Source organism: Anser cygnoides, chromosome 3 (assembly GCF_040182565.1).
Source record: "Anser cygnoides isolate HZ-2024a breed goose chromosome 3, Taihu_goose_T2T_genome, whole genome shotgun sequence".
NCBI classification, from domain to species: domain Eukaryota; kingdom Metazoa; phylum Chordata; class Aves; order Anseriformes; family Anatidae; genus Anser; species Anser cygnoides.
Window position 1 is genome coordinate 70,116,039 of NC_089875.1, and position 27,308 is coordinate 70,143,346.

General features: G+C 40.1%; 2 protein-coding genes across 4 annotated transcripts in view; both read right to left on the reverse strand.

Moving 5' to 3' along the window:
* Positions 1 to 3,805, reverse strand: part of DSE (dermatan sulfate epimerase) — a 35,502-nt gene extending 31,697 nt beyond the window's left edge. Inside the window, exon 1 of one of the 3 annotated variants that reach the window (XM_066994390.1) lies at positions 3,666 to 3,805. The gene's annotated coding sequence lies outside the window, so the exon portion shown is untranslated. Of the gene's footprint in view, positions 1 to 3,376; positions 3,572 to 3,665 lie in introns of those variants that run through there. The other 2 variants (XM_048065476.2, XM_048065477.2) reach the window with 2 other exon arrangements.
* Positions 3,806 to 16,234: 12,429 nt separating this feature from the next.
* The window catches only part of NT5DC1 (5'-nucleotidase domain containing 1), a 152,193-nt gene continuing 141,119 nt past the window's right edge, over positions 16,235 to 27,308 (reverse strand). Inside the window, exon 12 of the mRNA XM_048065484.2 lies at positions 16,235 to 16,477. Coding sequence (XP_047921441.2) covers positions 16,359 to 16,477 — 119 coding nt within the window. The 3' untranslated portion in view covers positions 16,235 to 16,358. The remainder of the gene's footprint in view (positions 16,478 to 27,308) is intronic.

Consider the following 27,308-nt stretch of genomic DNA (forward strand, 5'->3'; position numbering starts at 1 on the left):
GCTCTCGCAGCGCAACTGAGACCTTATAGACTGCTTCAGTAGAAAAATGTAATGCACCACAGTCACAAGGATCTGATTAAAAAGCTTTAAAATGATAGGACAGCCACAGTTTTTTTTTCAAACAACTTTTAGGAATACTTTAATAGCTCTAAACAGCTACTTCATTAGAACACTTATGATGGCACACAGTTTCCATCAAACATTCAGCATATTTACTATTTCTGAGAAAAGGCAACAACAACAAAAAAAGCAAGAACATAAACCAGGACAACTGTAGTAGTAGAACTCTAATGTTAAAATTAAGTCTACCTGCTACTGAAATACAATACCTACCTGAGTAAAACAACCAGAGTCCCTGCGATTCATTGTCTGTTCTGAATAAGGCTGTTGCCAATCTCTGCTGTACACTCTATGAGTCTAAGCGGGGGGGGGGGGGAAGAAAAAAACCAAGCAAAGGTAATTTCAGGCTTAATAAATAACGGCCTTACTGTGCCTGGGCTTTAACACCTGACTGTGCCCCAACAACAGATGAAAGGGTGATGTCAGCATCTGACGGGAGAAGCTATTTCCAGTGCTCTGTCCTTCATGTGATCCCAAAAATGACCAGATCTCATAGGTCAGGACTATGTTAACAACACCTTGCTTCCGCTAAACATCTGATGACCAAGCACTAGTGAGAAAGGACCCATGTCACATCAGCAAAATTTAATTTTTCCTGGCAGGTTTTAATGCAGGCTCTGCTCTGTTCCCATCCTAAGCAAATAACTGAGTCTGGAAAAAGTGCAGTATACAAGGGTTTGGGGTTTTTGCTAATGAAGCAACTTCACACCTCACCATATCCCCACCGTGCTTAGCTGTGCTGACAGACACATACCATGGGTTTTGCAAGAGGAAGTTTTGAACCTGTGGAGTGAATGAATCCTTGTATAGGTGAGCAGAAACTTGACCTCCTGATTATAGTGAAGAAGTCGCGCCCTGAGCACATCTGGGACATCATCCCTGGACCATGTTCCTCCATGCTTTGGTACAAGGCTTATCCACCCGAACAGAGAAGCAGCTCAAAGGAAAGGCTTTCAATCAAATATTAAGCCTATTTATAATAAATACGTGGCTGCAGTTGTGAACACAAATTGGCACCATGTTGTAGTAACTTCAGGGGACTGAAGTTCAGCTCTTTTATCTAGATCAGCTGAATGGAAACAGCAAGGAAAGTGCAAACAGTCAGGACAAACTTGTGGCTGAAATATATTTGCCAATACAACTTGGTAAGTAAAAAGACATTCTCTTCTACTCTCCTGACTCGGATTATCAAGTCTAAACCAGGAAACGATGGTTACAGAAAGTTGTTTCCTTGTTTACATTTTTAATCTGCGCAGAGGGAAAAAAAAAAAAGGCTTTATTTGTTTCAAAATGTCCAGGAACAATAGCAGTAGTAACTAAACTTTTCTGCTTGTTTCTAGAGTATGTTGTGGGTGCCAGATGTGCAAGTTTCCAAACGCAGTCCTAGGAATGTGACTCAGTTTTAACTAAATGCAATCACTTCCATGAGAAGGGACACTTCAGTTGTACAGACTCATTGACATCCTCATCTGATCTCCGCTCTCACTGCTCAGACTGCCAGGTACTGATGGACGTGATGGATTTCTCCACCAGCAAATCAGATGGCTATGTTCATCCACAGCTCAACAGCTACCTGTTGATGGAAATGACTTTCTACCACCACTGATCCAGGCTTTTTTATTTGGAGAAAAAAACAGAACAACTTTTTTGAAAAAGTGTATGTGCTTGCTGTTTGAGTACTTGAGAATGAGAAATGGAGCACACAGCGTTTGAGATGAGCCTTTAAGAAGTACCAAAACAGAACCACCACTCTAAACTAGCTTTCGGCTACTCCTCTTTACTTTATTGTAACTGCATTCAACCTATGAAAATCAAGCCTAACATTCAGCCTGGTAATTAAACACATTTTCCTCTCCGCTATGATACAGAAATGCACTAAATACCTAGTTAGAGCATGTAAAATAAACTGTGATAACAGCTGAGCTCCCTTGGGCAACTAAAATCTCTCAGCTTTTACCATAAGAAGCCAATTATTTCTTCTGTATATTCTGTGACCGAAGTACTGGTTTTGGAAGAGATTGTACATGGCTATGGAATGACAAACCAGCACCCAGTGTCTTCTGAGGCCTGTATCCATGGCACAGGATACAGATATGTTTATATACTATTCTCCTATCTTGCTCTTGTATCAAATAACAGCACTCTTTTTTTTTTTTCCTCTCATGGCAATGCAAGATTATGATAAGTATTCCAATACTTTAAGCAACAAAACCAAACTCTTATATTGAATAAGAAAATAAAATAGTATTTTGTTAAAGCACTAACAGTTCTTTCCCAATGAAACTGCCTACGATCAGTGTATTTTAATTTTGCTTGCTAGTGAAGTTTACAGTTGGGAAAATCCCAATGCAGAACTTGTCTTTGCTGACTTCCTTTAAAATCTTTAACCAATGTAGGTCACAAAAGAAACACATATAAGCAGTGACACACAATAAAAGAATTCCTAGTTGGAACAATATTTAGCGCTTCTGTAGAAAAAAAATGCACCCAAGGATCTCCAAGTGGTTCTGAAAGAAATTCATTAAGCCTCTCAACACCTCCGTGAAGCGGGCGAGTGCATTTATCTGTTTTACGAGGGAGGAAGCAGAGACGTGGAGAGGTGGGGCGACTTGCCCAAGGCTACCCAGCAAGAGTCTTTCAGAGCAATAAGCACAATCTGAATTATTGATTCCCACTGCTGCCCTTCAGCTGCATTGTTCCCTTCTTGAAATACTGCGCTGAGTTACAATAATTGCTGGCAAGATAAACGTGATGTGGCAATTTTTAGCGGAGATTTGCGTTGCCTTTGTTTAGGCTACATTAAAACTTTAGCGTTAAACTGCAACTGGTTTTCTCAGGGTGACCAAAACCCCCCAGCTCCTTGAGCAACATTTCCTCTATTTCATTCACAGCTGTAGCCACTTCTTACGCTGTCACTGCTCACGTCCAACAAGGCAGCAGCTCCAGCTTGGAAGAAAAGAAGCAGGAAAACCTCGCAGCTTTACATTTTTTGGAGGTCAGCGAAGCGGCTGCATGCACCGATGTCAACCTGAGAGCCGGCGGAGGGGCACCGAGTGCGGGCGCCCCCCTGCACAAGGCCGGCTGGGCACCGCGAGTTACGGCAGCGACTTCCCCAGCAAAATAAAAATAAATAAATGAAAAATAAAGAAAGAAGAAGAAGGAGGAGGAGGAAAGCGGCAGGAAGTCGCACGGGGCAAATCCCCCTTTTCCTGTCCCTCGGCTTCCCCAGGCGCCAGACACGGGTGCCACCGCCTACCTTCCACGGGAGCGCGGCTGGGGGCTCAACTCATCGGCGGTGCCCCGGGGGGGCACGGGCAGGTGAAGCCGCTGCTCCCCAGGACGGCACCGGGACGGGGACCTGGACGCACTCACCCCGGCCCGGCTCGGCTCAGCTCTGTTCAGCCTCCTCAGCCACGGTTTCTCCCCCGGGGGCCAAGGGGAGGGGGGGGGGAATGGGAGGGGGGTGCGTTTTTCAACTCACGAAGAAAGTGGCTCCCCCCTCCCGCTCCACCCCCTCCTCCCCGCCCTCCGCCCGCCTTCCTTACCTCTCCCCGTCCTCCTCCTCCTCCTCTTCCTCCTCCTCCTCCTCCTCGTCCCCCCGGCGGCCCCTCACGCCGTGGCAGCGCCGCAGCCCCGCTGTGCCCCCGCCGGGCTCGGGGAGCCCCCGGCCTCCTCCTGTTCCCCCCCCCCCCCCCCCCCAGCGGGACCGAGGTGGGGAGAGCCGTCAGCGAAAAGCAAAGTACATATAAATAAATAAATAAATAAATAAAAAGGAAATACGCGCCCGCCCCCCGACACCGAGTGTCGGCGGTGCGGTTTTGCGCAGAGATTGATGAAACCATCCGGGATGATCCAGCCGACACCCGGCTCTTACCGTGCTGCGCGCTGGGACCCCCCTTGGGAAAGTTCCCACAAGGCAGCGAACAAAACGGCAATTTGCTAATCTGCTCCCCTAAGTATGGTGGGGCTATTTATATAAATGTTTCCCGTGTAAAGCAGAAATGCGAAACGCCGGGACCGTTCAAGCCAATCATCCAGACATTTTTTTTTTTTTTTGAAGATATCTAGGAAAGTAATGCAAAAGACAACAAAACAAATGATCCTTTGGAACAGTTGTCTTTGCTTTCTTGGTCACTGTAACCAGGAAAAAGTATGAAACAAAGGATTTCAAATGTTCGTTGGCTTCAGAAAACTGAGCATGCTTTGTCATCTTCAGACTATTGGACTGGGATCAAAATAAAAATATTTACATGTGATACGGGTCGGGACGCAGTCCAGGTACCTGAGGTTTAGATTTCCCAAAGCTTGTTCTTTATTTTAAGTCAGCTTACTGGTGCTACTGAGTCACTCGGTGGCCTATAAGTGGTCAGTTCCCCTGCTCTGACAGCGTTAAACTGTATTTTCTGAGGAGGATTTTAAACAGGATCTTCATGGTTTACTGCAGTGTGATTTCCTGCTGTTCTATAAAGATTAGCAAACTTGTAGAAACTAGGCAAAACAAAAAAACATACATTTATTTTTAATTCTTCTGTTGTATTTCCCAGCAGTATCTATTGATGGTCGTAGCGTAAGGAATAGGGATCCACCAGCAGTCTTTGCAAACTCAGAGCAGTGCCAGAGCCTGGAATGAAGCCTTATGTTTTACCAGTAATGACATGCCTAAAAGCACAAAGTGCTTCGGTTTCAGTCATGCAAACACTAGATTAATCATTAGAAGATATGTTTCTAAACACCTATTTGAATAGTATTGTGCTATATTGCATTGATACTGCGGTTGTAAAATATCGGTGTTTTGACATGCATGAGCATGAGGAGAGCTGCAAACACCATCAGATGTGGCTCAGAGGGAAATTCTACTGGAATTTCCAAAATCATCAGGATGTCTAAAATGATGAGGAGGGAGGTGTCTACATACTGGTTGTACAACTGCATCATAAGGTATTTAAATGCACTGAGTATCTGATGCTGAGTAATACAGAATTAGACCTTGCACTTCTGAACAGCATAATTTGAAATCCTGGCCTTAGTCTGTGGTTGTGCCTATTTGCATTTCAGAGAAACTGCACTGTGCTGCTTTGTCACAACTGAGTACCTGGGCAAAGCACACTGTGGGTCCCACGTAGGCTGTGCAGTCAGGTTTATTTCTCATAGAGGATGTGTTGGGATATGCTTGGGACCTGCTCTGATGTGGAGCCTCTGCCTTATGTCTCCTTGTGTAAGATGGGGCTTGTGTAAAAAGAGAGCAAGATATTTCCTTTCTAGTTTAATTTCAGCATTGCCACTAATAATTTTCTTTTTACATCCTGCAGATGCTGTTTACTTCACCATCACCCCTACAATCAGGAAAGGTTTATTGCAGCATTTCTTAAGAATTCGTGAATTTTCCATTCATTTGTGTATAAACAGAAAAATTATTTATAAGACTCAGGAAAAAAATCCTTCTACCCTAAGCAAATAAAGTCTTAGCTGGACAACTGTATCCTGTTTCAGCCACCACACTGTATTTAAGATATGGACCATGTGGAGAGAGGAGAGAAATGAGAAAGATCCCAGGTCTAGCAAGCATTATGTACATGGGAAGACTGAAAAAAATAGCCTAAGGATGACAATCTGACTGGAGGAAGATATGACAACAGCCTTCAGCTACATAAAAGCTGCTGAAGAGAATAATCTCTTATCCACACACTCTGGGAGCAGCATGTATGTTGCTGTAAGAGAAATTTAAGTTAAATGGGAAAAACAACAAAAAAAGTATCTCTAAGTGTAAATAGAAGTTAAACTAACAGTAATAAATGGCATCGCTGTTGCCGAAGGCTTTTTAAGAACAGTTAAACATGTACTTAACAGGAATAGTTCAGTTCTAGAAAGTCTGATGGAGCTTGCCTTTAAGAGCAAGGTCATGACCACATGACCTGCAAGGTCCTTTCCAGTCCTGCTCTGTATGATTATGTTCAAAGTGCAACTTGCATAGGCACGTTTGTGTCTCCTCTCTGATCTTCCTATGCCCTTCACTTCTATAGTAATGGCTATAACCTGCTCTGCTAAGGCTGAGCTTCTCTATTTAGTGTGCCAGCCTTGTCACATACCAGTGAATTTGTTGCCGAGGGCAGAAAGGAGAAAATGATTAAATGGTATATGTATGGAGCAATGGTAATTAAATGATTGTAAAACAATTAAAAAATAAAGCTTCTGGAGCAGAAATTCTGGCTGGTATATACCTAACCCTTCCTTAAACATTAAATGTGTCGTGCGCTTTTGTTCTATGGTTGGCCAATAAACCACCTCTGATGTAGTCTCATTAGACTCCCTTTATAACTTCAGAGAAAAGTAAGTACTTTCAGAACAGAATTCGTCTGACCTGTTTAGGACGTCTTCTTTAGGACATGATGAATCATGCCCCTGAGCTGCTTATTCTTACCACCAACACTAAAGTTGGTTTAAATGACTGACTCAGTAACATATCATCATACGATTTTCACTCTCATGGTACTTCTGTCCCTGAAGTCTCTCATTCTGTCTCTGCTCTCAAATATCAGAAGCCTTTACTATTTATTCCTTTCTCCTTCTCCTTCTCCTTCTCCTTCTCCTTCTCCTTCTCCTTCTCCTTCTCCTTCTCCTTCTCCTTTTCTTCTCAGAAAAATCCCACTGAGATTAATAAATTTTGTAGCTATCATTTCCTGAAGTTACATCATGCAACAGTGAAACATATAGCAAATTGACATTTCAGGTGGCATTGCTCCAGAAAGGATTTAGGAGAGGAGTTATGTTTACCTTTTGGATTTGAAGACCATTGACTTGGCTAGTTCTGCAGTGCATGTTCCATGGAAATTGTTTGAAAACCCTTCAGGTCAGAGACTGTTCTGCTCATACGTCACATGCTCTTTATTTATTTTTCCTTGGCCTTTATGACAAGCAATGTTACTAGGAACAGGAAATGCCTGGTGCCTTGAAAATGAGCCAAATGTACATGGGAGAGGTAGCCCCATTCCAGGAATGACAGTTTTTTTAGTGAACACACAGAGAAGTCACTGTCTTAGACGTGTAAGCCTGAAATGTATATCTTCCAAAAGTCCAGCAGTGATCTTGACATCTATCCTTTTTTCCCCCTCAGAGTAAATAACATTAGAGAAGTGACAGTTTCCAAGATGGCCCTGTGGACAGCTGGCTTAGAGACCAGAGAGAAGGGTGCTAGGTGCAGACAAGGAAGGAGCACTTTATTTCACTGCTGCGCTGCCCAGCTGGACCAGGAGGACGTGAAGGGGCAGCAACCCTCAGTGCTGTGCTACGGCAGTGAGAAAGGGAGACAGCAGGGTGACATGAAGCCAGTGATGGAGGGCCCACCCTTCCTGAAGGAGACATGAAATGCCTGCTGATGATTTGTACATTTTAAAGCCTTTGGTTCTTACTTAGTTGTGAAAATGTGGGGATGTTGTTTTTTTAGGACTGAAGATGCTAGCTTACAGAGGGAAGCTGTATGTCTTTCTGTCTGTTTCACATACACAGTCTTGGCCATTTTTATCTTTCTTCCTTCCAAGCCTATGCAACAGCAATTCTTCTCCTTTTATTTTTCTTCTTTTTTTTCTTTTTTTCAAGTACCTCCCTCTCTATGAAGTCCTATTCTGTGTGAAGTGTTCCGTCCCTAATTTCCATGTAAGAGACACTTCTACTTTTCTTATTAAGTGACAAAACTCTTCAAATGAAAAGAGAGAAAAATACAAAATTCTCCAGATTCTTTCACTAATTCCCCAAAACAATTGATTTTCTTATAACTGTAACCCTTGTGTTCCCTTCAGCTCTCATGTCCAGATGTGATGATTTCTGATCTCAGCTTTGTGAGCTGAAATCTTTAGTACAAGAGCATTAGGCCAGCCTCTTCTTGTCGCTGAACTGCAGAACTGCAAATCTGCATCCTTGCACAATGCTCACCCTGCCCTCCTTGGTCTGGGCTGCTCGGCCCAGTGGTTCCCCCTGGACTGTATTAGTGCCACATGAAGGGAGCTCTAATTTTCAAAACTTATCCTAATTGCAGACTCATGTGGGGAAATGTTGGCTATGTCCTCTTTTCCAGGCAGGGTGTGGACCAGACAGTTTTAGTTGTTACTACTATGTCCTTCAAGTTTATGAGAGTATTGCGTGATTCATACCATTTACTACTCGGGGATTTGGGGCTCTGGCTCGCTGTGCAGGCAATGGGCAGAAATAGACACAGGTCCAAAACTAAGTAATTGAAAGGAGTGGCCTGAAATCAGCCCTGAGAATCAGAAAGAATTGGAAATCTGGAAATCTTTTCTAAGCTTGCTAGGATACCTTTCTGGTTACGGCGCACGTAGTGTGGTGCAAAGCAATTTCTTTCACAGGAACATCTAGCCAGGTGCTTCTTAGGGTCTATCAGGTGCCAGGTACAGTCATGGGATTGGAAGAATACCAATAAATGCTTCTCCTTCCTCCGTCTTCTGCTACATCTACACACTGGAAATGCTTCTCTCTGTCCCACAGATATCTTTTACTCTTTTACATGTCCAAAGTACCAGTGCTGTAGCTGGAAGGGGAAGGCACCAGCTGTGTTTCCTAAACAGCTCTTCTTTGTATGTAAATGGAACATCTTTCTCTGCTTTACATTTCCTTTCTTTTCCTCTTTCTAGCTCTCACCATGTGTTCAGACGGGTTTAGCCTGAGGCCAGCAGACAGTCAGATCAGAAAAAATTCCTGCAGATTTCTTAGTGAATGGGGAGATGCAACACCTGTTACCTCAGCAAGGAGAGGTAACACACTGGTGAGCGGAGACAGACACATGGTCCTCAGACATCTCTGGCAGATAGCAGCCATAAAGCAGGTACACAGATGCTTATTGTGAAACACCAGAGAAGACCTCTTAGCAATAAAAATAAGATCTATCATCTAGTGTCTGTCTTACAGCAGCAGAGTCTATTATGGTGACTGTAGGACAATATCAGTTTTACCACATTTGCATTGCTGTAGACATCAACTGTATTTAGGTTTATCTCCACCTAGCAGCTGCCACGTTCCCTCACTGTCCTGCTCCTTTAGCACTTGCCCTTCCTTTTCTCTTATGACAATCAGAGCAGGCTGGAGTGGGGGGACCCAGCACCATATGGCTTTTCATTCAGCCGAACTTGTTGTTACTTTATGTTCTCAAATGTGTGATCTCTCTCAACATGTCAACATCTTTCCTTCCAAATTTCTGCGGTGTTATAAACTGAGCAGTATCCCCAGGGGAGAGCAAACCATTAATGCTCATACCGAGAGAAACCTTCAACAGACAGGCTTCATCAGTCCTCCCTTAGAGCCGACAGCCACATTCTCCCTCTCTGGATGCCAGATATGTTGCAATAATGTTTTCCATTTGTAACACACTGTTTTCAATGAATGGAATTTTTAAAGCTTGAATCCACCTATTTTATGGAGTCACCCGATATGTGGAAAGCCAAGCAGACAACTAAACAACTGCAGGAATTCATAAAAATTCTTAAAAGTTGCCTACTTTCCCTCCGAGCCCCAGAACTTGCGTTTCATTCTCCCATGTCTCTCTCTTCCTCCTGACGCTAGAGATGTGTCAACGAAAAAGGTGTGGCTTAGAGATTGCAGTTGAACGGTTGCTGAATCTCCATTTCTCTTCATAATCATCTCACTTTGGTTTGCTGCGAGCCAGTAACCGCCAAGACTCCAAGGTGGGATATTGGATCAAAAACAAACACAAACACAGGCACTAGAAACTCATTTCAGGAACTCTATTTACAGATAATGCTAGTAATAATAACAAAAAACATAATAATGGAGCCCAACAACTATATATGCATACATATATATATATACATACACATGCTTTTTACAGTAATTTTAATATCACCTTAATTACAGTCATATTAATGGTTGTTATCAAATCTGTTTTCTGAAATTCACACAATTGTTTTCTGTTTACTTTTTTTTTTGTTACTACTGATCTAGAGATTTTCCTGCTTGCTGCCTAAAAGTGATGAGTTTATTTAACTGACATAAAAAACAACAACAAAAAAGTAGAAACAACCCCTCCCCCGCTCCTATGAAATGCAGATAATTCCCTGAATTCCTTGGGTTCTGGGTTCTCTGGTCATGGAGTCCTTGCCCTTATTTGCTGTCAGTTTATATGTATATATGAGTGGGCATTCATACCCTTTCTCTGGACAGCTTTGAGGGAGAAAACGGGCATAAAAGTTTTCTGCTGCTCTTGGTTTCCAACACTGTTGCAGCTGCTTCAATAGCAGCCCTCCAGTAGGTGTTTCTAAAGCGTTGTGCAGTATAAGACAAACAGTTGTTTTCTCTCCATTTCATAACATCATTTTCACAAAATTTATGGTGTCATCTTCTTTCTCCGGACTAATATAATTTGTAGATTGCTCAGCACCCACTTGAATTCTTAATGTGGGCCTGAGGCCCCAGGGAACTGTGGTGCAAGAAAACTGCAATTCTCAGGAACTATTTTGAGATATGGCAAGAAAAGAGTTACTATATTCACCTAGATACTTTTATTCTTCAGTGCTGGTGGAGCCTTTAAAAGTTGATATTTTAAATATAAATTTATTAAGCACATGGAGTCACAGTTTTCAGAGTTGCATTTGTGTTGTGACATAACAAGCCCTACTGAATGTTAATGGACTTGTTTTGTTTTCCCAAAAGATACCCTCAGGATACCACTCACAAATTTTGGACAAGAATATCTCTTTTTTTTTTTCCTTTTTTTTTTTTCCATCCTGTATACAGTGTAAGATATTTTGTGATTGTTTTCTCCACTCTTAAAAGGACCATAAGTTCTTCAACATTTTAAGAGGAGAAGATCAAATTGAGTGTTTTATACAACCACTCAACATTTAGTAGTCAACTGGAAATATAAATGCCTTCCTGTCTGAGGGAACTGTCTCTGTCTGGGCCATCTGATCTGTGGTGGGTGCACAGCCTGCTATTCTACTTGTGCCGCTGCCATTTTGTGCCTTGCACCGTCTAATTTGCAAAAGGATGGAAGGCATAACATGGTTTTGAAGTGGCTCAGACGGTTTCTCACCTCAGTGCAAGTATTTAAAAGCTGTTATAACCATGTGTGAGAGAACGACGTGTGAGCTCTGGCAGTGTGAGTGGGAAGCACGAGGGACTTTTAGCACAGTTTTGATTAAATCGGTTTAGCTACAGTGGGGGCAGAAGTTAGACGCGGTGATTCAGATGTTTGCCCTTCTGTGAACTGTGACATCTGGTCAGCTTCAAAACCTCTGTGGTCTTGCCATGCTTGTCAGAGAACTGCTGTGGGTACCCAGCTCATCCTGAAAAGATTTCCCTTAGACCTTCATCCTACATTCAAGAAAATGACTAGTCACGCTGGCCACAACACTAGTCCATTGACCTGCACACAGGAATCCCCAGTTTTTGCCCTGTAAAGGTGTTGGCAAGCTTTTCAAGCTGGACATCTCCAAGTCTGTTTAACTTCCTGGATTCCATCTTATTTTGGCCCTCATCCATGCTCAGATTTCAAGTAAGCATTTCTACTTATAACAGTTACGGAAAAGCAAGATTTGTTCCTTTCACTGAAATCTTTCTGAAGACAACCTCCTTTCTTTTTTTTTTTTTTTTTTTGTACATTTTTTTCTCTCCTGTGAATCACCGTGGAGGTTTGATGTTGCGCTTACTATGAACTGCAGAAAACAGAGTTCCAGGAAACAGGACTGGTAACGGGATTGAGCCTTTTCCTGGGGGCCTGCGTGGCTGCTGGAAGGGGTGGTTCTTGGGTGGTTGCTAACAACCAAAAAGGTTGTCTGTGGCTGCACCATTATCACCATTTTTGCATAGTACTGTCCTTATTTCTAAACCTTACTTTCTGAGGAACTTTCTCTGCTATAAAACATCAATATTGTGTACAAAAGCACCCTTTACATTTACTGTATTTTTGTTCTCTGTGGTGGCAAAAAAACATTGACATTGAAGGTCATCCATTATGTTATGACTGTTGGCACCTCCGTAGAAATCTATATGTTCTTACACTCTGCTGCCATCTGACTTGATATGATTTAATGTATGTTTGGCCCCAGGAGGAAAGACTTAAAAGCTGAAGCTACAATATTTACTTGGTATGTGATTGGACAAGTCACAGCCGAGCACTTTTCAAACAACGCCACTGTGAGGAATGTAGAATCACACTGATAGTAAGAGAGGATGATTACTAATTTATATTATTCCACACAGTTAGAAAATGTGACTGTACAACCATAGGAAAGAGAGCCCCTCCAATGCCAGGCTGGAAACAATTTGTTTTGATAGGGCAATAGGTGTTGGCCCTACCCCACGCCTCCCTCAGGTTACATTAGGACTCCTGGGAAGAAAACCGAGTCTTCTGCAGGAGAATGACGTTTCACAGGAAAACAGAAGTGAATGGTTTTGAATTAGAGCAGTCTCGGTTGTGGTATGTGGCAACTCAGCCTTTACTGAGGGTAGCATGGTCTGCAACCTGGTTGTGGCCAGATCTGACAAAGTCAGATGGAGTCCTTCCTCACCCCAGAAGACCTGCCCACTGCATACCTGTGTCAGAACCCCTCTTTTTGTGTTATCATGTCCCTGTTTAATGGTATTTCCCCAGGTAGGTTAGTTCTCTAGCTGTCATGCCCACCAGGGCAACATCTAGTTGCTACTTGCAGGTTTAAATCAGTTTTAGGGTTGCTGCTTTCTGGTGCCTACCATCAGTGTGGTTATCTCAAGCACGACTTACCCAAGCAAAGAGATTTTACTAGGAATTCCCAGAGGAATTGCTCCAGCACTGCTGCCTTGGGCTTCGGGCAGCTGTGGGACTCAGCCAAGGTAAAGAGCCTCCAGCAGCCTCGGCGAGGCCCGTGTCTAGCAGTGCCCTGGGTCTACCACAGAGATAAGCTATCTGCATTTGTTTGTTTAACTTTTACTCGCTGGGGATTAAGAAGCCTTTATTTTCCAGGATCAAGTCCTGTTCAGGAAATGCTTACAGTGGACTCTGCTCTCTATCAAAGCAAAAGTTTCCTATAGGTACTAAAGGTATTACTTTATTAAAGGTATTAATTTATACCAGGTTTTGTTTGATTTATTTATCTGTTATTTTGAGTAGGTCAAGTTTGGCTTTGTTGGAGGCTGCAGCACTGACCTCTCCTTGCACTGATTTAGAATGACCTAGTCCCCCTTTTTTTCTTTCTGCTGTTCAGCTGTAAAGTAAATTCAGAAAACACACACACATATATATATTTTTTTTTTCCCCAGAAATAAATTCTCTTTATTTTAAAGTTACAACATGTACCAAAAGCAGATGCCAAAAGAGAATTGTTAGTCATTTCAGGTTTATGCCAAACTGTCTTTCAGGGCTATATAAACAGACATGTTGTGTTTAATGAATCTTTTCAACTTTATAGCTCCCTGCCAGGAATTAAGATACTTTTGCAGGCACTTCAGCCATCTTTCTGTCAATGGCCTCTCTCAGCAGAATCCAAGATAATATGTATGAGATTTTCAAGTCTTCAAATTGAAAAAGAAAAAAAAAAAAAGAGAGAAAGAAGCAAAGGTCATGTCTTTGCAGTGTCTTGATCAATGTGGCCAGCTCTACCGATTTTCTGCCGTCAGCATTTCTTCTCGCTGGTCTCCGTGCCGGATCCATTCCCAAGAGCTGCCCAGTCGCTGCAGCACCAGTGGCCCTCCTGGACGTCCTCCGTTGCTGGCCTCCACTCCTGCAGTTGCTCAGGCAGCCAGGCCTCTCTCCATCAGCACTGCTGAGCACGTGGCAACTTTTCAAGCTGGTGGCTGAGTCAAAAATACTGGGACGACAAATATTTTTGCAAAGACCAGAAAAATTGTCTGGCTTGATGAAACCTTTTCATTCAACCTAAACAAAACTGTTCTGATTCATTTTGGAGGGCTTTATAATAAGACCTGTAATATCTTCTGAGACTCTTTAATAAGAGTCTTTAATAAGAGTCCTTAAGTACTGATTTCATAGGAACTCTGATTTTTTTTTTTTTGGCAAACACTTCAACAATTTTTCCTAACTCTTTCTGCAACCTCAGACACATGGAGTTATGCTTACAGTAGCCGTTTGTTGTTAACTTCTTTCTCTGTTAGTGAGTGATCCTTCTGGCAGGAAATATAAATGGCAAGTGACAGCATTGGACAGAAGTGGGTTCTGCCACTGCACAGCTAAATCTGAACATTTATTTTTGCTAGTAAGGTTTGTGTTCAGACTTAGAATCTGTCACCTTTCTACTAAAAAAAAAAAAAAAGTGAGATGCCAGGAATCAGGGACTTAGCTGGTTTTCATTTTTGTTAGGCATTAAATTTTAATTAATTTTCTTAAAAAAAAAAAAGGAAAAAAAAACAACCTCTAAAAATCAATTTCAAATTCAGAACAACAAAAGCATAAGGCTACACAATATTGGTTTGGACTGCAACCTGGTTAGAAATTATTTGCAAAGGATTACTTGATTCAGGTCAGAACTTCAAATGATGCTATAATCAGGGATCTGAGATTTTAATCTGAGTCTTTCTCTGCTCTGTGCAAATCATACCCTTATGTTGAGACAGATTTGTGGCCCAAGATGTTGATGCTAATTGAAATATTTCAAAATAAACACAAGCGTTTTACTTATTGTTACTTTCTTAAGTCAAACATTTTCAGCCTATTGTTTATGAGGAGGAATGACACTTTCATTTTCCTTCCTCACCCACCTTGTTTAAAGAAAATTTTGCTCAATTTTTCTTTCCCACCTGTTTTATTTTTCCCTTTTGAAAAACAATGCTAACTGTTAGACTGGAAAAGTTGCATATCACTCATAAGTATGCAGGAATTTTAAAACAACATCCCTATATAAGTGAAACAAAGGGAGGAAAATATATGGATACAAAGACTGGTATCTCTGAAATGAGGCAGAATGGTGTTTGTGTCTGCTCCTGATACAAAATACTTTAACTGGTGAAGCTGCAAAAATAGTGACCTTTGATGACACAAGTTAGGAGTTACTACAAGTCAAATACATTCTGAGAATTTTATGGGCCTAAGAAAGTAACATCTTATTGTGGGCTTTTCTTGAAGCAAAGAAAAAAGTTTCTGTGCATTGTTCTTTAAACTTGGAGGGAAATGAATTCAAAATTTTGCCACCTTAGTTTTCCTGGACCAAACTGCTGACTAAGCAAATGTGTTGGACATGTTTTTGCACCGGTCAGCCTCTGCTACATGCCAAAGGTTCCCTGATCAAGACGTTGGAGAACCATGTCTTTGGAGTGAATCCACAGAGAACAGGATGCCTGCTTGTCTAAATGAGCTGATAAGAAAACACATATTCAGCCTACGCCTTGAGTCTCTCTTCTCTTCTGGGCTTAGGCTGCACTTAGCAAAGGCAGATGGAGGCAGCTTGGTGCTCTATCCTTCCTACTCCTGGAAGAGTTTTCCAGAAAGGTGGAAAATGTGGGTTTGAGGCCACTCCAGCTGAAAAGGGTACTGTACATGGGTTTCCCTTATTCTGCAGAACAGCTCTGACATTGAGGTACTGGAGGCTAGAGAAGGAGGAGTCATGTAGAGAATATTACTGCTGAAAAAGTGGTTAGGCACTTTCAGGAATACAGAGCATGAGCCCAAGGTTTTCAGGACTATAATTCTGTATTTAGCTGCCAAAATTCCATTCAAGTCTCTTTTCGGCTACGGTGCGTCTTTCTCTTCGGGCCTCGGTATTTCCACACCTCCAAGAACAGTCACAGTACTTTTCTTCTTTATTCAGATAGCGAGAAAATAAATTCATCAGAGCTTGCAAAACATTGATCTACTGTGATAACCTGGGCTCTCCAGTGTAACTCTTAATGGGATATGGTTGAGGGTCTAATTTCATGTCTTTCCTGGGACTTACAGCAACAACAACACCACCTTGAATAGCCATAGCACAGAAAATATCCTTGAAAATTTAGAATGTAACTTGGGACAAGTTATTAACAGAATATTTCTCTTAAAGCATTTGGGCAGTGCATGGAAAAAGCCAGTAACTGTGTTGAAAGGTAGTGGTGGTAAGGGGATTTACAGTGAAGTAGGCATTGCTCACCTGTCCCAGCTGGATTAGAGAAACAAGGGAAACACAAGTCTACACAGCAGTCTGCTTTAATCCATCATTCCATTTTATGAAGCATCAAACACCATTTTCACCAATGAGCACTTGATAGCAGTTAAGAAAGGACCACAGGGTTATTTAAGAAAAGCCAACAACCTATTTCATAGTCACTGACTCCTCACTTGTCAGCAGGGCTCTTGGAGGGCTTGGATAGTACCCAGCAGTTCCTGAGCTATTTGAGGAAAATCGTGTAAATCTATAATCCAGTGGTAAATCTGAAAGATAGAAATATACCACATCTGATTAGCAGCACAGTCCATATCACATAAAAAATAAGCCTAGAGTGAACAGCAGTGTTTCTTAAGCCCTTGAGCTCTTTGCTTACTGGTATTAGAACTCAATCAGATTGCATGATTACATATTTATTTGACATCTTCAGCTGTCCAAAGACTTTCAGAGTTTACTCAACTGCAGTAAAGGATATTCATCTCCTTCATTGCTGAAATAATGTTAGTCATAGAAAATGATTAAAATGATTAGACCAATGCTTAAAAATTAAACAAAATTCTTCATTAGCCTAGATGGAATTTTCCCACTAAAACAGTTTCAAGTTCTTCAAGTTACCTTCTCTTTTATCTCAGCAGTCTACTAATGAGGGCTACATTTAAACCTTTTTATTTTTTTTATTTTTTATTTTTATTTTGTGTGTGTATGTGTTTGACTATTGTAGCAAGATTCCCAAAAGGCACCCACTCTTGGACTTTCTTGCCGTCCACTGTTAACACCATCATTTTGTGTCAAATGTTCCTAGAAATGTGCACTTGTAACTCGGCATACTCATCACTTCCAGTCCATAAAAAAAACACTGAATGTATTTAAACAGTTCTGAACAGTCAAAGCTTTCTTTTCTGTAGCTTTTTTATTTTTTTTTTAAAGTCTTTACTGCCAGCAGTGACCTCCCCCTCTTCCCTTTATAGCCAGGAAACTGATACTTTTCATACTTACCTCTTATTCAAAGCTCAAGAAACCAAATTAAAAGACACACATACACACACAAATAAAACTTTATTTAACTATATTCAACAGTTACCCTCCTAGTAAATGAAAAAAAAAAAAAAAAAAGCATAGCTCCTTGCTAAGACTGATCATTTTTTGTTTGTTTGGTTGGTTGGTTTTTGTTTTTTGTTATTTGTTATTTGGAATACATTTGGGCTGATGGTATCCAGTTACTACATGCTATAAGTTTTTTTGCACTAAGCTGCTTTTGTGAAACAGAAAAATACAATCTTAGCAGTTTCGGCAGAAACAACAGGAAGTTTGGCTCTGTTTCACCAGCAACTCAATGCAGACACCAGGTCAGCATCCAGATCTGCAACTTTAAGACCATATTAAACACAGCTAAAGCAAATAAATCAGTATTTAGATTCAGCTGATATATCAGATTCTGTCTGGAATAAAGTAGGAATGGGAGGAGAGTTGATTGTAAGTGAATTACGCTTTATTAAGTGGGTTACTTCAACTTGTCAAAGAAGTACATTATCTCATTTGTCTTAGTCAAGGGATTCTCTAGAGCCCTTTCTGAGCACAACAGAACAGGCAGATGTTTTCTAGCCTACTGAGGGCCCAGTGATGTTACCAACTGCTGAGTCTGTATAAAAAATAAATGCCATACAATTATTCTCTTAAAAAGGCTTTCACTATCTTTTTACACTAGCAGTCTGGAGTCTCTCAAGAGTAGTTTAAGCAGAGCACCATAAATGGGCCAGATGAGCTGCAGGTTTGCTTATGTTGAAGAATCACAGAATCACAGAATGGTTTGGGTTGGAAGGGACCTTAAAGACCATTTAGTTCCAACCCCCCTGCCATGGGCAGGGATGCCACCCACTAGATCAGGCTGCCCAGGGCCTCGTCCAACCTGGCTTTGAACACCTCCAGGGATGGGGCATCCACAACCTCTCTGGGCAACCTGTGCCAGTGCCTCACCACTCTCTGAGTAAAGGATTTCTTCCTTATATCTAATCTAAATCTAAGAAAGGAACAAATTGGATCAAAATGGTAATTTTGTTGATATGTCATGGTAAACTAGCTTTAAACAATCAGCTTAAACACTGAATAAATTATATATACAATGCACAAGACCCCAACAGAGAATAATCACATTTTTACATATTCAAAACCCAGTCTGTCCATTTAAATATTGTTTTTGTCTGAGGAAGATGATTTTGGAAAATGAATGGAAGGTATCCATATTCAACAACGTTGTCTAAGGCATCACTGAAAGTTATGTGAAGCATAAAACTGATACTATTCTTCACCCATTAAGCAGATTTTATGTCATAAACGTAGGGAAATCTTCCTGTATTTCCAGGTTTGTTTTTGTCAGTTATTTCATTTGCTGCATCTGCTGCACCTGTTTTGCCCCTGAGTATGGAACACTTCATACTATTGCTTTATTTCAGTGTGATATATTTATGAAAAAGCCATAGACTGATCCAGAAATATGTACTTGGAGTCCTAGTGGCTATAAATAAAACACAGTGAGGAAGAAAGACAAGTAGACAGGGAAAGAAAAAAGAGGAATTTTACTGGGGATATGGAAAATTTATGAAAAATCCAGAAAATGTCATTGGTAAAGAGTGCTGTAAGCTCTTTTAAAGTAAGTTATTTGAAAACTCTGCAACTGCAAATAAATTGCTGTTGCCTTGGAAGGCAAAGGTCTCACGTGAATTGTACATGAAAGCTCAGTCCAACTTCTCTGGACGTAAGTGGCAATCGTAACACTAGTTCCAGCAGTACTGGCTCATCAACAAGGAACTACAGTAAAGGTCTTGAGTTTGCCTCCTGGACATTTGTATTTTGCAATTCAATTTGTATCGAGTTTTATTTTATATTATCACTGATGACACTGAGAAGAACTGAGCATCTCAGTTTTGCTAAACTGAAAGGCATGCATAGGCCACAGCTTAATACAAAAACAAAACAAAACAGCATTTGATAATAAAACAAATCTCAGTTAAAACAACAACAACAACAACAAAACAACAACAAAAAACAAACAAACAAACAAAGCCCCAAACAAACAGGTGCTTATTTCCAAAATGACTGATTTTCTAGTGGTTTTGCCAGTAAATTTCTTCAGGTTCTGCTACCATACATACTCACAACTGCTGCTGTCTTGGCAGACCTTTACACTTTGGCACCCCCTTCTTATCCAGCCCTGAGGGAGAGTTGTAAATTAGGAAGGGGCCACATACCCAGTCCTCTCTTACATACAGTGGGGCTCTGATCAGTGCTAACCTACATTGATAATGGAATCAGCACAGAATTCATCTACTATTGCTGCTCACCTAGGAAAACAAAAATCAAACCCAAACAAACTAAACAGATTGAGGTTGGAAGAAAGAACTAACTGACTTTACCCAAAGAGACTGGGTGGGGACCTAAATCCTGGAAATTTTCTGTCATATGTTGGTAATTCCACAAGCCACATTTTGTTCCTAAGACAAATAGGATACTCACTTTTGGAGCCAAGCTTCCTAAAAGCCACACATGGAGGTTCTCAAGGTCTATGTTTCTTTCTATATCTACAGCAATTTTCGTTACTAGATGTAGCCTCCTGAATTTCTTTGCTCCCACTCCAGAGCCTGAGTGCAAGTGAATGATGAACACTGGTTGGTTGCCTTTGCAACCTTCAGGCAGAGCTCCTAGTGTTTTCCAATGGCTTGGGCAGCGTTCATGGGTTGCATGCCTAGCCTGACCACAGAAGGTCACCAAAGGACTCCTGCCCAGCCCTACCTTGCTTGCAGGACTCCAGCAGCCCTGGTGTAAATAAAATGTCAATGATGACATTTGAACAGTAACCACTGCCAGGCCAATTCCAGTTACTAAGATGCTGTATTCCAATTATTAAGATCCAGCTATTAAGTGACATCAATTACAACAACACTGTGCTCTCATGCTTATGCATATCCATATTCACACATGTACCTAGGTGATATGGATAGATTTATTTCATACTTATTAAGTTGACAATGTCTCAGTGTCTGTGTGCTATTTGGTTAGTGTAAGCCAATGATTGAAAGCCAAAATCTTTTATTGGAAGAAAAATTAGAGTTGTAGCCACAAGGAAGGAAGAGGAAACCACAAGAAGAAGGGAAAATGTAATATTCTAGATGAGTGATCAGGAAAATATTTGAGTAACTGACTGGAAGACAACTATAATCTAATCCAGACATAGGCCTGCTTGATAAACTCAGTACTCACGTCTAATCTTTTTTTTTTTGAGATTTCCTTGAACAAATAATACATGAAACAAATATAATCTCAACTAAGCTCTTTAGGTGGAAGATATTTTTTCCAATTAAAAGCACAGTCCAAGACTGAAACAGATTTCTCCCAAAACACACAGAAGAAATGTCATCAAGCATTTCGCAATATTGACCAGCAAAAGGAGAGCAACATTTTTTAATCGTGACACCATAGCAGCGTCCCCGTGACGTGTGCGAAGCCCTGCAGAACTCCCCACTCCCCTCTCTTCTTGGAGGTCAGTCAGCAGGGCTGGAGCCAAACGCTGCAGAAACCTCATAGTAAACAGGAGGATTGTATTCTTAACTGAGTCCAGATATGTTCTCCTGATTGTTACCAAGGAAAAGACACAGGAAGGAAAACAAAAACCTCTTCAGTGATACCCGAGTTTTAACTTTAAAAATCTTTAAACTGCTTAATGGCGGCAAATGTAAAAGAGAACACAGAGCTCGACGACATGGCTCAGCATGCAGATGGTATAGCTATAGGCGCACATCATCAACCAGTATTAATTCTCTTGCTTTTACAGGAATTCCAGTAATTTGCACTAGCTTAGAAGCTTTGCCATAAAAATTTTATTGTATTTTAAAATTGCTGTTGAAGAAAAAGGAAAATACTTTTTTCTTATTGATAATAATTTCTAAAATAATTTCTTAACAGAGGAATAAGCACAACTGCTGCAGGTGAACTGAACAGTTTGGTTGTGCTGTCAAGTAAACTACTCTGTGACTTGCCACCCTATACCTATAGGTATATACCTACAGTTTACCTATAGGTACAGTTTACCTATAGGTAAACTGTAACAGGTATAAGGTCTTTTTAAAAATATTAAGTATTTCTATCTCTTGACCTATTTGTATTTTATAATAATCAAAACAGCACTTGCAGCAAGACCTGAGTATGTGAGGGAGGGAGTGTACTAGTAACAAAAAGAAAAAAAAACAAGGTCACAATTATATTTATCAGATAGCAGCTATTTTTAGCAAAATTTCCAAGGCTGATTTTCCTAAACAGGAGATCAGATGTTTGCTGTATTAACATAACGCTCCCCCAATCCTGAAGTCAGAATTCCTTCTACCAGTTACATGAAAGTCACTGCTGCTGTTTGCGTGCTCTGTGACTGAACAATTAGAGAGGAGGAAGAGGAAGAGTAGGAGGGAGAGCATCTCTGCGCATCTTTGGGAAATGGGAGGGCTGGCAGCAGAGGCATGCTCTAGAGAAGGAAGGTGATAAAACTGCTGAGTTTGGAAATAGCAGGCACTTGCAAAGGGCTATGTGAGCCAGTGCAGTTTATTCCTGAGCATCTACGAATAAAGACTAATACTGATATTAGTGAAAGTGCAGATTTGCTGCTTTACTTGCCCCCATTTAAGAGTTTTTGCCAACACAGGTGCACTGGTTGAAGACCATGCCTGCTGCTCTGTCAGAGGACATTTATAGCACGCCCTTGGCCTAAAGAAGAGCTGTGCTGCTACCCAGGGTTATTCCTGGTTGATGTTTTGTCTCATCTAATGTGGAAGATAGTGAACCTGGAGAAATTACTGGTGGCCAGCTGCTGGGAAATGTGAAGCAGAAGCCACACTGGCAGAGTGTTGGGGAGAAATCAGCAACGTGGTGCTGGAAAGACCTTCCCACCTTGACTATCGTGATTGCTTGTGGCACGTAGTTTGACTGCAGTCTTCTGAGGAGTAACGATTTATGTTTGGGTCAACCTTATGGCTGAGGGACGTTGACCCCTGCTTGAGCAAAACTGATGTGCGCACAGCATGCACTGAACTTGCATCTGAGCCTGGTAAAGTCTGCAGGGAAGAAAAACCTTAGAAATTCCTTTGCCATTGTTTGTTTTAGTTTAAATGGTTAGTTTTGGAGATCCTTTGACAGAATAGTCCTGTGTAGTTCTTTGTTTGATCTGGAAGTGATCAAAATATTAGACTATAATATTCTTACCTACCTAGATGGAGACAATCTAAAAAAATCCTAAGAGAACACCAAGATCCCACTAGCAGGTGTTAGTCTTTTCCTAAAAAGTTCACTTAAATAATTTGTTTGAATGACTCATCCTGGACGTACGGCAGGTGGTAAGGGCTTCTGTGGTAAGCCAAAGAAGGTAGCCTGAAAACAAGCAATTGTTTGACAGTACAGGCATTTCTGATGAAGGAAAAGAACTAAGTTGCATTTTAAGACTGTAAAGGCATGAGAGCTATATGAAGATAAAATGTGGTGATGATAAGCCAATGTACTTTCATTTTGAGGCAAATGCTGTGATCAACCTCACTGTCTGTATTTGGATTAACGTTCTCATGTTTCCCTCTCCTGTAAAACAAATGGTTTCTTTCCCTATTTTTTTTTTCCCTCAGGATGGGTGAAAAACATTGCTTTCCTAAAGGTAAAAAGCCAAACAAATACACACATTAAGCTTTTTAAGCAGTGAAGACAAAGCCTACATTGTTCTTTTCAATGTATTTCCATCTTAATCCAGAGGGAATAGGTTAGGCAACAATCCAGGGTACATAAAGGTTTCCAGCAACATTTTTCTTTTTCTAATATATATGTGAGATTGCAGGTCATGTAAAATTCCATTCTAGTCAAAGCAGTCTTTCAAATACTTGGTAGCTATTTGCACTGTTTTCCACACTCAAAAATTAGCAACACTTTGTATTACCATCTGTGTTTTTAAAGAAGCAACCTAAAACCACCCCATAAGCCTGCGATCTAGTCAAAACCCAATTATAGCTTTAATGTCAGCCTGCAAATGAAATTATGCTGCTTGAGTTGAAGGATAATTTAAAAGTAGAAATGACTGAGTGGTTCCCCCTTTCTTAATGAGTCGCTCATGAGTTTTCCCTTTAATCTTTTAGAAGTGGCTGTGCTTTGACATCTCATGGAGCAGAATAGGGATTGCAGGAACATTTCTGTCAGTTATTGGCTAGGAAGTAATTTTTTGGGTTCTGCATGACTTGACACAGCCTTCGGGGCACAAGTCAACACACCTTTCTGGGAGAGCAAGGAAGGGCTGACCAAATTGTAATACGGTGAAAATTGTCCTTTCAATGTTTAAAATTACTACCAAGAAATTTGATTAATTCCTTTGTGAAAGCTGTTCTCAGAACCTTTGGGGAATGCTGGGTCCAGAAGACTTTCTAAAAACTATCTCTGATTTACTGAATAATAATTTGTTATGGTTGAAATGCAGTTTATTGTTGATTTTGGTTATATTTTGCTGCAGAAAAAATAAATGCATTATATTTGTCTGTTGCGTTGAGTGTTTTTCTCTGTCTCTTAAATTGAGAACACTGAAACTAGTTTCCTGGAAAAGCTGAATCAGATTTAAATTATCTGATGTTTTTTAATTTACACACAGACTCAGAGCAAGATGCTGCTAGTACGTCTCTTCTCTCTAGTAAATTATCTTTGCTACCAATTTTTTCACTTGTGTCAAAACACCAGAACCAGAAGAAAAAAAAACAACAGAAATTGTGCTGTTATATGTCTAACATTTTTTTTAAAATGCACTTCTTTCATAAAAAGTGTTGTTATAAAAATGATCTTTTGGGTCTTTTAATAGCAAATGATCCTTAGAGCAGCTAAGCCTCAAAGGAAGTTTGAATCCTCAAAGTATTTTGTTAAAGTCTCTAAGATACAGCATAGATACATTCTTACTTGAAACTGATAAGTAAAAGCATGGTTGTAAGTTATGGCATTAGGTATGAAAGGTTACTGATACATGTTTGTTTTACATGTTTGATACATGATTGTTACATGTAATTTGTAATATAGATACATCCATACGTTTAAGTAAATTTTATGCCATTATTGTATTATTTGAATAAGTAAGAGTATATAATTATCCCTCTGATTACAGGAAATACTAATTTAATTTTAATAGGAGCTAGGTTTGACATTAAATGACATAATTTCAATGACAAAACATACAACTACTGTATTATAATATGGGTGATTTTTTTTTTTTTTGGTTTTGTGTCAGTAATGATTACAAATGGTAACGCTCAGGATATATAAGTTATACATGGTTGCATGCTTAAATTCCTGACTTCCGTAGTAATACTAAATTACTCGAGGACATTGACCATTAAAAATGTGAGCTGAATGCAACTTGCAGCCAGCGTGCGATGGGCAGAACCATGTATCTGCGACACACACTTTGCCAGCTCCAGTGTCCCAGCCACAGCTGCCTTCTGCTTTCCATCGTGCAGATAATTTGCAACTCTAAGCAGAAACATGAACTCCTTTGCTATGGTTCACTGGCAATTTCAGCATTATATTTATACGGCAAGCAGACTGATGACTCAAACTCCTGCACAAGGAGGCAGGGCACGGGTCCATAGGCTTCTTTAAAGAGACAGCTTTGGCAAATTAAAGCAGAGATTTTTCTCTTGCATTATCCAATTGAAATAGCAATAAGGCATAAAGAAAAACTTACGTACCCCTATGGGCAAGATATGATAAGATTTCATATGGCTCACAAAACTTAAAGAAATGATTTATCCTCATGTGCAACATAAGCTTGGTTATCACATCTCCAAAGTGTGAAGATGTGTGTCCATGAGACATTTACTTTTGCACTAATTCTTTGAAATGCAACTGATTTGAACTGCCACGTTGCTCAATCTTCAGTTCTTGCTTGCAGTAATTTTTTAATGACAAACCTCACCGTTCAGAGGTTATGAGACAAGTTCAGGAACTTAGGTTAACAATCATGAAATTCAAAAAAAAAGTTTTACTTGGGTTCTCCTTACCAGGATTTAGGGCCCACTTTCTCAAGCTTTTCTTTGCAACAAAGGATAAAACAAACTTACCAGAATTCCCTCATAAACTCTAAAACTCAACAGTTACTCATTGTAGAATCTTGTGAAGTGGGACTTTAAAAAAAAATTTCCAACCATGAAAAAATTCAAAGTAAAAGCTTGAAATACGCATATAATTCTTGGGATCACACAATCGCTAATCAAATATCAGTCTGAAATTATAGCACTGGCTATACTGGGATTTTACTGACTTTTTCTACAAAAACTTGCTCAGTAGCTAAAATATGATTTGTATTTGATATCCTTCGTAAATCAGAAGGATCTTCTGCGGTTAATGTTGGAATATCTACACGACACAGGACATATGTACACAGACATCTGGAAGCACATAAGCACATACGCACAGACATTTTTGATGAAAAGGCCACAGAGTAGCAGTCACCTGCTCCTTGAAGGTACCATTCGGGTTATGCAGGTATGACAGATAAGGGCACCTGCCTCTACCTGGTTCAAATCAAACTTTCTGAAATTGAGGATAGTATATTAGATGCTGTTGTTTATACTAAATAGTTTATACTAAATTTTTTTTTCCAGACATACCTCTACACCTTTCAATTTCCATCTGTGAGCTAAAATGTAACATTCCCATGGTAATGGATCCTGGTTTGGAAAATTTGGTTTACAATATCATTGTGCTTGAAAATGGTCAAAAACTGTGAGGAAGCTGTAAACAAGGAGAGATTCAATAGCAGAAAAGTGAAGAAACAGACGGACTTGTGAATGAGGCATTGAGAACAGGAGTAGGAGCGTTGGCTTCTAATATTTTATTAACCATGTTCTGTCAATATAATCATGAATTCCTCAGTTTTCAAATTCTTGAGAAAAACCTTCCTGCTTTTGAGTTCCTCAGCTTTCAAATTCTTGAGAAAAATCTTCCTGCTTACTGAAAGTGGGAAGGAGAATTAGGTCATAAACGAACTATGAAATATTCAGAAAACTTTCAACTTAGCTCATTTCCTCTTACTATTACAACAATATAGTGATAGTGCTGCTGTTAAACTTTTTAAATATCATCTTAATGTCAAGGTAATAACAATTTAAATGAAGAGTTTTATTTTACCTCTATCTGGTTCCCTTTCCAAACTGAGGAAAGTACACAGAACTTATTATAGAAGACCCTTTCTGTCCTTTAGGCAATTTTAATGATAAAGAAAATGTTGTTTTTCATGCCCAAGGAAAATGCCAATTCCTTTTCAATGTCTGTCAGGGTTGCTTTGATGACAAGCCGTGATGCAGTAATCTGCAATCCTACTAATATTTTGCTTGGTAGATATGTGATCAGATTTCAGAATTTCTGATACATCTTTGAATGCAACCCCCTTTTGGGTCAGATACTGAATTTTCAATTAAAGATGAGGACAAACATATAGAAGAGTAACTACATTTATTCAGCACAGAAAGCTAATGAAGAATGAACTGGATTATTTTTTTCACCAATTACACACACAGTTAGTGTATATGCTCTGTTATTTTATACTTTGAATGGCCAAAAACTGCAACAGCAGCATTCCCTGGGGAGCCCTTTTCCTACAATGCTCTTTGGTAAGTATCAAGTTGTTCCCTTTAGTTACATGTGTAAATTCTTTAGGTGAAACCATTAGAAGGCATCTGCACCAAACTCACAAGAGGCTGGTGAAGAAAGAGAACTCTAAAAGTTGTTTCTATTGCAATTTCTCAGTCCAGATATACAGCTTATTTTTATATATTTTTAACATACTTCCTGTATCTAAAAAAAATTGAAACAAGCTCAAAGAGCTTTATTAACTCAAATTAATTTCTGATAATTCTTTCAAAAGAATTCTCATGTGATTTTTGATGAAAACTCAGTGATTTTTGTAAAACACTACTAGTATTTACTTCTTTTGAATAATGTTGATTATTTTTTTGAATAATATTTTTCAATTAAGTTTGTCTGGAGAAGTAAATCCGGCTGTTCCTTAAATACGGATACATATTGCATCCGAACAAGAGTCAA